This window comes from Wyeomyia smithii, chromosome 1 (genome assembly GCF_029784165.1).
Source record: "Wyeomyia smithii strain HCP4-BCI-WySm-NY-G18 chromosome 1, ASM2978416v1, whole genome shotgun sequence".
Lineage (NCBI taxonomy): Eukaryota > Metazoa > Arthropoda > Insecta > Diptera > Culicidae > Wyeomyia > Wyeomyia smithii.
Window position 1 is genome coordinate 130,373,752 of NC_073694.1, and position 14,701 is coordinate 130,388,452.

The window sequence follows — 14,701 nt, forward strand, 5'->3', positions numbered from 1 at the left end:
GCTCTTGATTCAAAAATAGACCAACGAGAATAGTCCATTGGATTCAAATCAGGAGAGTTTGAAGGCCATTCATCTTTAGTTAAATATATCGGAAAAAGTCTGGTACAGAGTTCCAGTGTTTTTTTTCGCTCCATGCGTTAGAGCCCAATCTTGTTGTAAAAACCATTTAGTTTTACCGAAATGTACACGTGCATAAGGTGTCACTGTGTCGGTTCAAAGCTTTTGGTAAACAAATTGATTGATTTTTACACCCTATTCAATGAATATCAAGGGGGTTTTACCGGTAGCCGTAATTCCCGCCCAAACCATCACCGAAACTGGATGATGTGATCGAGTTACATTCATACGCTTAGAAGAGCCTTTAGGCAAAAGCTGACCGTCATTTTGTGGTTATGAAATTGCTCCAGAGTGAAAATTTTCTAATCGGTGAATACAATTGTGGAATGGCGGCCATCGATAAAGTCTTCCAACAGAATATTCGATTTTCGGTACCGATTTTCTTTCATCCTGTCATTTAGGTGATGATTTTTTGAAAATATGTAACAACGTAATCCAAAATCTTTGTAAAGAATAATTCGTGGAGATTTCGGGTCGATTTTTAATGATTTTGTTTTTGTCATTTTTCGAATTGACCTTCTAGAATTCGAATTGACCTTCTAGAACGGTTAATCCGGTGACGAATAATTATCCGGTTCCCAGGGGTCCTAGCGGTTCTTTTTCCGCCTCTTCCTGAACGGTCCTCTAAATTTTTTCAGCTCATTATATCATTTTATAGCGTCTTTAATGGTTTGTATAGGCATTTTCAACATACTAGCGATACTTACTGGACGCTTTTCTTGTTTATACAACACGATCACCGCACTGCGTAATGAACTTGACTTCATTTTGACACTAAATGCACACTGTTTCGAAGGGAATTTCGTGGTTTTGTTTACATATAGCCAAGGCTGAAACAAAAAACACGGATAATTATTTCCCACCTTGTAAATACATCGATCATTGACTGAAGATGAAGCACTGGCTTTATTCATTGACGGGGACTTTTCCTTATACCAATAGACGCTTCTTCGTAAATCATCAAAGCAGTGCAATGTTCCGCAGATATACTCATCTTATAAAAGGTTTATTGCTTATTTATTTCACGAAAAAATATCTTTTCGTGGCCGTGAATTTAACTCTATGAAACCATGAGTATGAATCAAGAATTACAAAAGTACATCCTCAATAAATTTCATGATATCATGACTTAGGAACCTACCCGATTGTTTTAATGCTGTGTTCATTTTCTTTCATTATTTTCATGAATTCCATAATTTCTGATTTCATTACTCAAATCATGACGATAGGAGAGGATTTTTTACAATGTTTCCTAAGTTCTATTAACATTTTTCTTTTTTTTCTCCTATTTATTATAATACATTGCAGTTGATAAAAGCGCGTGTATGATGTCTCCCAGATCATATCACGGTATCTGAAGTATTTGCGGAATCTCCTCCTCCATCTAAAAGTGCTCCAAAGGGCTGAATGGCATATATCACTCGACTCAGCTCGACGAGCTGAGCATTTTCTGTATGTATGTGTGTATGTGTGTGTGTGTGTGTGTGTATGTGTGTGTGTATGTGCAGATTTTTATTCTCACTCACTTTTCTCAGAGATGGCTGGACCAATATTCATGAAACTAATTGCAAATGAAAGATCTTGTTGTCCCATAAGAACCTATTGAATTTTATTGTAATCGGATTTTTAGTTTAGAGGTTATGTATCAAAATGTAAAAATCATGAAACATCATTATCTCGAAAACCACACAACCGATTTGAACAAAATTGGTTTCAAATAAACGGGCTACCTGAAATACACTCAACTTTTGAATTTTATAAAGATTGAACATGTGGTTTAAAAGTTATGAAAAAAACATGTTCTGAAGACTGTTTAATCTCACTCATGTTTCTCAGAGATGACTGGACCGATTTGCATAAAATCAGTGTTAAATGGAAGGTCTAGTTTCATCATAACACCCTATCAATTTGTTTTGCAATCGTACTGTTACTTTGCCTGTTATGTTTAAAAATGTGAAATCTAGCTATGAAAAGAAACATATTCCGAAGAATACACTCACTCACTTGTCTCAGAGATGGCTGACCCGATTTCCACCAAATCAGTGTCAAATAAAAAATCTTACTGCCTCATAACACCCTATTGAATTTTACAGTAATCTAACTGTAACTTCGTCTGTAATGTACCGAAATGTGAAAATCACGAAACTTCATTATCTCAGAAACTACACAACCGATTTGATCAATATTACTGTCAGATGAGCGGGCTAGTTAAGGGTTACCTGATGAATTATGATTGAACACGTGGTTTCAAAGCTTGGCTGCCTTCTACGTTCCCATTTCATTTGATTATAATCGAACTGAAGCAACCGTTATGTATTAAATTGTTAGTAAAACAACGAATATCTATTATCTCGAAGATTACACGACTTATTTGAACATTACTAGTGTCATACGAACGAGTCATCTCTCAAACTTACAAATAATAAACTTCATTACAATTTGATATGTGGCCCAAAAGTTATGGAAAGAAAAGTAATTCAAAGAGTATTTAAAACTATACCTGCTTCGATCGATATATGTGGCCTCAACATAATTTAAATGTGGTATCGTACTATTTGAACGTTCCAAATTCATTGATTCCTTGCGATGTGTTGAAAGTCTGCAAATGCACGACGAATCGGCCATAGGATACGATCAAAGTCAAATAACAAATCGTTTGAAATGATTGGTTTTATCGAAATGACAACAGCCTCGACTTTTGGGCTATGTACATCGCCCTTATTCTTAATATATTCATATTGGGTGTAGTTATTTTGGTTGTTTTCCATAAACTAAAAGTAGTCGTCTTTAAATTCAAAATGGTGTTCAAGGCTAATGTTTGGTTTCTATGAATCATCTCGATTACGGAAATATTCATATTGAGTATTATTCGGTCATTTTTGACTGTTTTCTAGGAGTTGCCATTTATCAATTCAAAATGGTGCCTTAGGTAAATTGATACTCATGTTGGCTGGTATTTGGTTATTTTAGGCTGTTTTTCACAAACCGGAAGTCGCCATCTTAGATTTCAAAATGGTATTTAAGATAACTTTTGGCCTCTGAGCGTCATTCTGGTTGAAGGAACACCCATATTGGGTGTTATTCGATCATTTTCGGCTGTTTCCCAGGAACCGGAAGTCGCCAACCTAGAATCTAAAATGGGGTCTGTGGTCGATTTCAGCTGCTGTGTATCATTCTAGATCCGGAGATACTCATATTAGACTAAAATCGGCCATTTTAGGCTGTTTTCCAGAAACCAAAAGTTGCCATCCTACAATTCATAATGGTGTCTGAGGTCAATTTTTAGCTTCTTGCAACATTCTGGCTCCGGAGATACTCATATTGGGTGATATTTTGTCACTTTCTGTCATCTGGGCGTAATTCTGGTTCCGAAAACATTCATATTGAATGGTATTTGGTCATTTCCGGCTGTTTGCCAGACACCGGAAGTCACCATCTTAAAACTCAAGATTGCTTGTGATCAATTTTTAGCTTCTGTGCATCTCTCTGGCTCTTAAGATACTCATATTTAATAGGAATTCTCCATTTCAGGCTGTTTTCCAGAAACCGGAAGTTGCCATCTTACAATTCAAAATGTTGTCTGAAGTCGATTCGTGGCTCCAGTGCGTCATTACGATTCCGGAAATACCCATATTGGGTGGTATTTGGTCGTTTGCCGCTGTTTTTCCGAAACCGGAAGTCGCCATTTTGGATTTCATAATGGCGTTTGCAGACAATTTCTGGATTTTGAACGTCAAACTGGTTAAGGAAACACTCATATTGGGTAGTATTTTCAGAACCCGGAAGTCGCTATCTCAGAATTCAAAATGTTGCCTGTGGTCGATTATGGAACATATTTGTGCAGAGATGTGCAGAAATTTGTGTTTCATTTATATGGAACCCCTCCCTTACAGAAAATGGAGAGGCGTCCAACTATTACGAACATATTTTTTACCCCTTAAAACATCCACATGCCAAATTCGGTTTCATTTGCTTGGTTACTACTGGAAATAATGTATAGAATATAAGAAAACATTGTATTATTATAACTGTAGTCTACATTTGCTTGACGAAAATAAATAAATAGTTAATGCGTTAAATAGTTAAATAGTTAGTTCTCGAGTTGTGCAGAAATTTATGTTTCATTTCTATGGGACTCCTCCCTTCCAGAAGAGGGAGGGATCTCAAACTATCATAGGAACCTTTATCGGCACCAAAAACCCCTACATGCAAATTTTCACGACGATCGGCTCGGTAGTTTTCGAGCCTATATGAATCAGACAGACAGACAGACAGACCGGATTGCATTTTTATATGTATAGATTACAACATCAATATTTTAGAACCTAAGGAGTGAATATACATTTATTGGATTGAAGCGTTCATGTAAATCAATTTTTTCAAATAAGTTTGAATGAGAAAGGCTGAGCCTGACTGGTGGATTAATTTAGGTTTTTAATTTTAAAAGAGTTTATTTCACACGGTACAATACAATTGGCCAGCCTGTTGATGTACCTGCATTCAGAAAGTACTGCCAGGAGACGGTCGAATACTATGTGTAACATTACGGATGGTATTACATGCCGTCCTCAGTGCACTTAATGTTAATTCACGGTGCAGACATAATTCATGTGGCCATTTTACCGATTGGATGCCTGTCAGAAGAACCTCAGGAGTGTAGGAACAAAGATTTGAAGAGATATCGGGAGAACCGATCGAGGAAATGTTCCCGGTTTTTTTTTCCCTTGTAAAAGACTGAACCACTGCGACCATTGTTTGATCTATTGTGGTATATGTTCCCGGTTACTTATTCAATACGCAAAACTGAACATTAATTTTCGAAATTCTAATTGCAGCATCAAAATGTATTTGTGCGTCTGCTGATGATCTCGGACCTAAAAATAAGTAGTGTGAGGAATCAAAGACCAAAAAAAGTACAGTTGCTTTCCCCAACCGCAGTGAAGTTGTTGAAAACAGACACATTATCCAATTCAGATAGCGAATCTGAATTGAAAGACTGTGAATCAGATCTATGATAAAATATGTTTGAAGTAACATGAAGAATAAATATTAAATATGAAAACAAATGACATTAAAAACTATGAAAATGCGAAGTTCCCGAAGAGCCCCGATTCTGAAAAATATGTGTACTTGTACCTCAAAACACGCCAAAACAAACGACGTTGAAAAATACCTTACAGACATTCACAATTTTGAATAATTTGATTTTAAAATTGTCATAATTTTACCGACGACTGGCTCGTTAGGCCAGCATCGTACCTCGAGACCAGCTAGGAAATAATTTTTGCTTCTATATCTACGTAAAAAGTCCGGCGCAGGTACTTGAAAACTTTTAGGAGAAAGACTACGTACAGTATTCGTTGCTAATGAGCAAGTTTCGAAGAGAGAGGGAAGTAAAAAACGTATTTATTGGCATCGTGTTTATATCGATGAGTATCCTTTTGATCATAACCAAAACCATGCGTAATTGCATAACAATTAACGAAAGTGAGAAATCTCGTGAATATATGTGCATATGTGATTTTGCCAGCAAAGTCCTGGATTTTAGGCGATTAAATCAGTATTTTTTGATGGCACAACTTTCAGTTGCCTTTCTTTCATGCCTGGATAAGGCAGAATAAAAGTGCAAACTAGCTTTCGATCACAACACATATAGGTCGTACAGGCTTCAGGCTTTATTAACATCATTTCGAACAAACTTCACAAAGAAGGATTTCTTCCAATTTAGAATATATTTTTGCACTATTTGTTGTCCAAGAAGAATTTTTTTTTTATGTACGATGAAATAACTTGCAAACGACACTGTGTTCTCCATTACAGGAAAACTGCCTATTTGCAACGACTGTTTCAAGGGTTGTCCAGGCAAAAAGCAAAGCCTTGGTGCTACATTCCGATTCGGAACTTGACCTTCTGTTTACTATACACAGACTTCGCAGCCAACCGTTAAGTGTACAGGACAATTGCGGGGCTAGCGCTACGATCCTACTGACACTAACAGTCTTTCCCGAGACAAGACTCGAACCTACGACGAGTGGCTTGTTAAGCCAGCATCGTACCTTAAGACCAGCTGGGGAGGCTTGGGGGTTGACCAGGTATTAAAACTGGATTATCGTGGTATTTACATAAGTTGGCTTTTTAACTCATATATGTATAAAATCATGGCAAAAGATTCAGTGTATCAAGTGAAGCCACTAGTGATCTTTAGTAGCAGCAGTAAGTCGTACACAAATTACGTATCGCCCAAAATCTACATTTCAGACCCCCTATTTTGGTCTGTGGTGTATACTGAAAAACTGTGTCTTGGAATGTTCATTTGATATTTCTACGCTAATGGTTATTCCTGGATGGTATCATAAAATTGGTCAAATCTCGTAGTTCTTTTCTGATTAGATTATACCTTGCTATCCGCATGTAGCTATCATTTGCTGGTATTAATTAGCTAACCCACTCGATTTGTCAGTCAGTATTATTTGATTTTCGCCTGGGAATGTCACTATTAAAGTTGTTGATCCTCTTTGGTTGTGCTTCGGTAGGGTGGTCTGCATTCAGACAGCCTAGACCACGTGAAGGTTATAGTTTACCCGATTTAATCAGTGTGAGAAAAGAGTTCAATCAATATCAAATGGAAAACAAGTTAATTGAGAGGAATCCTGTGGAAGAGCGATATAGGATACCTGGGTATATCATTCCGTTTCATTATTGGATACAAATCACGACCGATGTTCACAACGGTAGTCGACTTTTTAGTGGCAAAGTGGATATACATTTTACTCTGGATGAGCCGTCGTCTGAGTTATACGTGCACAGCAGAGCACTTAATCTTACTAAAGCAGAGCTTTACTTAATTCCGATCAATGGAACCGATGCTGATCGTGACTTTCTACAATATCTAAACTACTCGTATGATCGAGACAGAGAGTTTCTAGAGTTTGTGACAGAGGATATCATGTTACCTTCGGAAAGTTACCTCCTTTGTATTGAATACACAGGGTTGTTGAGAACTGACTCCGACGGTTTTTATATGGGTGAATACACGAATGATTCAGGAATAAGGCGTTATTTTGCAGCGACACAATTTCAGCCCATCAGTGCACGAACGGCATTTCCTTGCTTCGATGAACCAGCTTTGAAGGCAACGGTGGATTTACAGATCATTCATCATCGAATGTATAATGCAACTTCGAATATGCCGCTGTTGAGCCAAGAGAATCCCGAAAATTTGGATGACTATATTATATCTACCTTTGATAGAACACCAGTTATGTCGATTTATCTCTTAGCTTTCTTAATTTCGGATTTTGGATACGCTGAAGATGAGTATCAGCGGGTATTCGCTAGACCCAATGCTCTAGAGGAAGTTGATTTTGCACTATCAGCTGGAATAAAAACCTTAAAAGCTCTGGATAACTATACTGGGATTGCATATTACAATTATATGCCAAAGCTCGATCAAGCGGCAATTCCAGGGTTTGATGCAGGTGCTATGGAGAACTGGGGTTTGTGTAAATATGGGTAGGTTCAATTTTTTATCCCAATTAGTTTATTCGTTTTTGCATAAATTGAATTATTTCAGAGAACAATATCTTTTGTTCACGCCATCTGTTACCACTTTTCGTCAGATCACCTGGATTGCTACCATCATCGCTCATGAGTATACTCATCAATGGTTTGGCAATCTAGTGACTAATGAATGGTGGAGTTATCTCTGGCTTAATGAAGGATTTGCTACGCTTTATGAGTACTTTGCAGCTGACCTTACTTTTCCAGAGAATGAATTTTTCGAAATGTTTAATTTAGATGTTGTTCAGTGGGCATTGTACGCCGATTCACTGGAAGGAACTCGACCAATGAGTTTTAGCAGAGGAGCAACGGTGTATGAAATTGAGAGCTTATTTGATTCCATTGCTTACTCTAAAGCCGGTTCAGTTTTAAACATGTTTCGGAATATAATTGGTGACACTGCATGGCGCCAGATGATAAGAACTTATTTGATGGAAAACCAATTCCAATCTGTGAATCCGGCTAATCTGATCTCCGCAATAGAATATGCTGTTAACAGCACCACAATACCAGAAACAAATATAACTTATGAAGATTTTGTTACTAGCTGGACCGAGCAAGCAGGGTATCCGGTTCTGGAAATACGTCGAAACTATGCCCTGGGTGAACTAATTATATCACAGGACCGTTTTTTCAACAACAAAATTGTTAACAATGATCCGACTGTTTGGACAGTCCCATACAACTTGGCAGATCAAACAACGGCTGATTTCGATAACCTTGATTGGAATTGGCTGACGAGTAGAGCAGTTCGACTATCGACTAATGTATCAGATCAAAACTGGATTATCGCAAATAAGCAACAAATTGGATTTTATCGCGTTAATTACGATGTCCGAAATTGGTATCTTATCACTAATGCATTGCGTGAGAATTACACCACTGTGCATAAACTGAACCGCGCTCAACTGTTAGACGATAGCTTTGAGTTAGCACAATCGAATCGTGTGGATATAGAAATTGTTTTGGAGTTGATGTTGTACCTGGAAAATGAACTGGAATACCACCCTTGGACCGCAGCAAGTGTAATTTTAAACTACTTCTATGGCCGACTCCGTGGAACGGAAAACTCTGCGAACTATCAACGCTTTATAACGCACTTGATTACACGAGTCTATGAAACTCTTTCGATTGATTTTGTTGACGATGATGAATCTCATTTGCATAAATACTTGAAGCAAACTATATCGACATGGGCGTGTACAGTTGGTGTTGAAGATTGTCTAGAGCGAACTCGCACATTGCTATTGGAAGTGGTGGAAGACAATGGCACGGTACATCCAGATATTTCTGCTGTAACTTACTGTTTTGGTCTAAAAAATTCTACTACACAAGCGTTCGTTTATGTGTACAACCTGATGAAAGAATCTACTAATAAAGTCCAGCGAACAATTCTTATTGACGCATTGGCATGCGCTGACGACAAGGAGCAGTTAATTGCACTGTTGTTAACAGCGATTGGGGGAGAAGTTCAAGTTAATTATTCGAAGGCCGAAAGAAGGAGAGTACTCAATTCCGTTGCCAACAGTAGCAGACAAGGTGTAGATGCATTAATTGATTTTCTTATCGATCTCTACGTTTACGTCATTGAGTAAGTAGTATACGAATAATACCATTTATTAAACCTTAACCCTATCGTTTCAGCATTATCGGCCAAAGTGCTTTAAATAGCGCAATTTTAACAATTGCCAACTGGACTAATAATGAGGAGGAATTAGATCGGGTAAATTTAATATCTTTCACAACATCATGATATAAAATAATATAATATTATAGTTGGAACTACTTTTGGAGTCACTTGGAAACGCAATACCACCGCCAATAGTTCAAGCGGCTCGATCAACTGCAGCTGGTAATTTAGCTTGGCCATCAACACGAGAAGGACTAATCGTATCGACATTCTTGGAAAACTTCGATTAGATTTATAGCTGTCTGACAAAAGAAGCATCTAAAAAATAAATGCTCTGCAGAATTCAAGAAAGTCAAAGATACAAATATCGAAAAATTAAATAACGCATTTTAATGTGGATACCGTCTGCCGGAGTGAGATTGTGTCAAAAAATTATGCTTTTTTGTTCCTCAGCTTGTAACGCATACTTTAAAGCAATGAATTCGATCCAACATACGTCAATGCATGCTTGAATGTTTTGTTAACAACAACAGCAAATGTGGTTAAGTTACAATAAACTATAATTTTGCAAAAAATACATGAACTTTGGCCTAATTTAAAGGCTGAAATTATGGGGTGACATTGTGCCAAAAACAAAATGTTGAATTTAATACCTGTTAAATGAACAGGAGTGTATCTACGAGTAATTCACACGAATACCATTAGAAAATAGTAAGTATAGAGACGACCAACGTGGGCTATTAAGGGGCTGGAGGGGGTTGACCAGAAACTACGTTTCATACGCATTATAAAAAAATGTATGATTGGATCAGTTCGATACCTGGAATAGTGGCGTCTCCAGGTTTCTTAGAAAGAGTAAACGTTAGGACATAAAGCCTCAGAAGTCTTTTCCTTTCAATTATTACTTGTCATTGGCCACTGTATATTCTATTGGAGATCTCAAAGCCGCTGGACACGTACCCACAACCTTCCTTCCTCAGTTTGAAAATCATCAGTTCATGTAGAATATGTGTACACATCTTTTTACATCCCATTAGTAATATGAGTCATTGTAATATTCTATCTCACAATTGTTAGCTTCCAGTTCTGCTTGTTTTAGTAATTATTTCAAATAATACCATAGCTAGAAAACATACCCTATGATAAAACTTTGTCGTGAATGGGACATTTTTTGGTAACGTTATTTGCGCGTGGTTTTCAGCCTGTACTTTGAAACATTATTTAAGTAAAACAGTTCACTAATATTACTTAAATTCCATTTCAAGTTGTGAATAAATATGTCGTGTTTCATATAGTATTTAGCAACGGACGGGGGACTAGCGTAGTTGGTAACGTCTTCGCCAACTATGCTCGACGCCTGGGTTCGAATCCCAACGCCGACATAGGTGTCGATGGTTGTGGGCCACTCCACTCACAACCAACTCAACTGGTCTAGATTCAATCCCAGCCGACACCGGAAGATTTTCTGAGGCGAAAAATCTCTGGGATCACGCCTTCCATCGCATGAGGAAGTAAAACCGTTGGGGCCGGTCCGTTAATCAACGGGTCGTGAGTTAGGGGTCTGGGTGGAGTCGCCTCCCTGGGCGTCGGTAATTGGCACAACACCAGTGGCGGAACTAGACCGACGGAAAATAAGCGAGAAAAATATAGTATTAAGTTTGAGGCATTGGATTCTAAAAATTGCAAGTAGTTTCACATACAAACATTTCTTTTTTTTTTCATTTTAACTCAATCTTACCCCCGTGGCTCAAACACACCCCGGCAGACGGTACTTCAAAGAAAATTTTCTCAAAAAAGTTTAATGAATTGGAATTAAAATTATACCCTTGCAATGAGTTGAATGAGTAGAAATGAAAAAAAGCGGTCGTCTTAGCACACTTTCTTCTACATTGTTCAAAATCTTGATGAAGTGAAGTTAGTTTACTTCCTGCACTATTATGTCAATCATCGACGTCCAAGGAGACAACTTTTTAAGGTTACTAACTAATAACCGATCGACTCACGAACCAATTAATTCAGCATAGCTTTCTCATGCAATAAATGCGTAAACCTATAAATTTTTCACCACACAGATTTTGCTTGAAAAATAAGGTTGGTATCGTCGCTCATTTTCAAGCGAGAAACAAACACATTGTAATAAACTGCTTGTGAATGCGTTATGGTACCAACTTTGAAAGTCCATTCTTTCAAAATTTTCAATACCTAAGAACAACATTATAAAGCTCTGCAGCCTGCGTAGAGTCCATAAGTCGTCATCCTCCTGATCTTGCCTGCTGTGCAGCTCTCTGTCTCGTCTCTGACGAATTGGTTTCAAGAACAAACTTCACCGGGTTGTCGTCCGACATCCTTATGACATGCCCAGCCCATCGCAACCTGCCAATTTCAGCAGTGTGGACGATGAAAAGCTTCCCAAGCAGCTCCTGCAGTCCATGATTCATTCGCCGTTTCCAAGTTCCTTTCTACATCTAACAATAAGTCCACCGAAGATGGTACGCTCAAAAATCGTAAGGGTGCTTTGACCCTTCACAAGCACAGTCCATGTCTCATAGCCGTAGAAAACTACCGATATGATTAGTGTCCTATCATCTAGATCTACTTGCTGCGGCGGTGAATTTTACTCAAGGTTGCATATTCAATTTTTTGGTACTTTTTCCACTCACCCCGGCAGACGGTACTTCAATGAAAATTTTCTCAAAAAAGTTTAATGAATTGGAATAAAAATTATACCCTTGCAATGAGTTAAATGAGTCGAAATAAAAAAAAGCGGTCGTCTTAGCACACTTTCTTCTCCATTGTTCAAAATCTTGATGAAGTGAAGTTGGTTAACTTCCTGCAACATTATGTCAATCATCGACGTCCAAGGAGACATATTTGCATATTTGCATATTAAATTTTTTGGTCGCTCCACAAGTACAGTTTTGAGAAACAATGCACACCGGGCCAGGAATGGAATCTAGCGGAACGAAATTAATAGCGCTCTCAGGGTTTGACCAATCGGTTTCCGATCTCCTACAAAGTTTCTTGGTATAAATAGGTCTCCGGAGATCATCGTATGCGGGATTTCCTGTCATACTGTGATGATGAATTTCTCTACTGGTATCGTTGGTGGCGAATACCAGTGAGCCAACGTACACGAACTCATCGACCACCTCGTTTCCATTACCACCAATCTAAACTCGAAGTAAAAGGTTTCCACTATCTACTCTCAAACCTCTTTCTGTCCTGTATCTAGCCTCGATGTACGAATCCGTAATCTTTACAAAAGTTCAAGTCACGATATCGATAACGTCGGCGAGTCTAAACAGTTGAACCGACTTTTAGAATATCGTGCCAGTCGTTTTTCTAATCACACCTTTCAGAGCAATATTAAACAATAGGAACGACAGACTCCTGTGTGTCTTCGAGTACTCCAAAGCGCGGGTGGCCAATCTGCTAACAAACACACTACACAGGGCAATTTATATTACCCTCCGTAGCGAGCTAAAGACAACACACTGGAGAGCTATTCGTTGACACGCGAGCCGAGGGTTTTCAACTTCGCTACATGAGGCGACCGAAGGCTCGCAGTTTCGAGAAACACACAAGCATTAGTCGTTACGATGAGATCGCCAATGGTATAATAATGGATAGCTTGATGGTAGTCATCGCATGCAACCACCTGCAATATTTTTTTCATATGTACTTTTGTAAAAATGAAGCGTTTGAGAAAACACGTGTAAGCAAGCGAGCTTCCGAGGGCTCACGAAGCCGGGAAAACTCGGGCCTGTGTTTGCTGAAACTTCCGATGGGCTGTTTCATTTATAACACTGTGGGTTTTCGATTTGTATAAGCACTGAAGGGCAATGGAAATACCCTTCGTGGCATCGTCTGTGGTGGGCATGCCTGATCCGGGGTGCCCCAAGGCAGCAACTTAGGTCCGCTGTTGTTTACACTATTTTTCAACGATTCTGCTTCGAAATTGCGTCTGGGTTGCAAACTCATTTACACCGTTGACTTGAAAATATGTTTGGTAATTCGCTCAATTGCAGACAGCCACTGTTTGCAAAACCAGCTGAATCTGTTCACGGACTGGTGCTCTCGCACAAACTAATCATGAGCGTACCAAAATGCTCCGTCATGACATTTCATCGCTCAAAAAACGGTTTTATTTGATTATTGCATTAACGGAACTTCATTCCGAAGGATTGAGAAAATGAATTACAGGTCGGACTCGATTATCCGGAGACTCGATTATCCGAAAACTCGATTATCCGGAATGAATTTTTTTTTGATGTTCCGGATAATCGAGTCCGACCTATACTTGAGAGTCGTCCTGGATTCAATACTATCATTCAACAACCACTACATCTCGATAATTGCCAAGGCCAATCGACAACTTAGTTTCATTTCGAAAGTTGCCAAAGGCTACAATGATCCATACTGCTTGAAGTCCTTGTATTTTGCGCGGGTGAGACCAATTCTTCAGACCACTTGTATCGTCTGGAATCCTGCACTCCAGATTATCGCCTTTTTTATGTGGAACTACGTCTCTCAGGAAGTTCGGCTACATACTCGGCTACATAGGGATGCAAAATGAAAATCTAAATCGGGAAAAGTGAAAACTATGTCCAATTTCACATGCTAATAAATCGGTTAGTTTTCGATCGATTCCCTTCGTTTTTGCGGCAATAGATTGCAAAATCTCCTAAAATTCCTCCCAAAATCTTCATCAAAGTTTATAAATAGCAACCAAAACACAAAAACCAAAGATGAAAAACACATGAAACTTCTTATGATTTAAAACCAAACAAACTCATGGAAATAAAGAAAAGCTTACTTAGTTACAGTTTCTCATATTAGTTCTAAAAAGCGAATACAACAATCCTTACCTAGCAGTGGCAGTGGACAGTGCTCTGATCAATCCTTTTTTCTACCGAACACAAAAATATCAGTCATTCAATTTCATCTTATCCGTTTTGTGCGAGACTTCGTACACCGTTCGTCTCTCCGAGCTGTCGCGTTCAATTTCGTTTTCCGATTGCAAAATAAAACGAACGGGCATTACGATCATCTCTTTTCCTCTCTAGTGTAGAATCCTCACAATCCTGTTCGCACTACTTTATGACGATTTTTTTCGCATTTTCCTTTTGTTCAATATCCATTGATTTTTAGTGGCAATGAACGACCGGAAAAAATTCATTTGACCGGCAGTCGCTGTATGCTTCTGATGCGTATGTTCTGTTACAGCGTTTTGGTGGCTTGAGGCGCTTGTTTTTGTTGTTGTTGTTGTTAATGTTTAGCGATTATGGAAAAGTAAGGTGTTGAAGCTGTTTGAATAATTCTTCATACATCTCTCAAAGCATCCATGGAAATCAAAGCATCGCGTTTGGACATGAGTAGTGTAGTTACATCTGC

At 38.5% G+C, this 14,701-nt stretch overlaps 1 protein-coding gene across 1 annotated transcript; it reads left to right on the forward strand.

Moving 5' to 3' along the window:
• The first annotated feature begins 6,601 nt into the window (after nucleotides 1–6,601).
• LOC129718786 (aminopeptidase N-like) lies at nucleotides 6,602–9,798 on the forward strand. Its single transcript, XM_055669865.1, has 4 exons — nucleotides 6,602–7,629; nucleotides 7,691–9,268; nucleotides 9,322–9,400; nucleotides 9,454–9,798. The coding sequence occupies exons 1-4, from the start codon at nucleotides 6,605–6,607 to the stop codon at nucleotides 9,595–9,597; spliced, it is 2,826 nt and encodes a 941-aa protein (XP_055525840.1). The 5' UTR covers nucleotides 6,602–6,604; the 3' UTR covers nucleotides 9,598–9,798.
• Nucleotides 9,799–14,701: the final 4,903 nt, after the last annotated feature.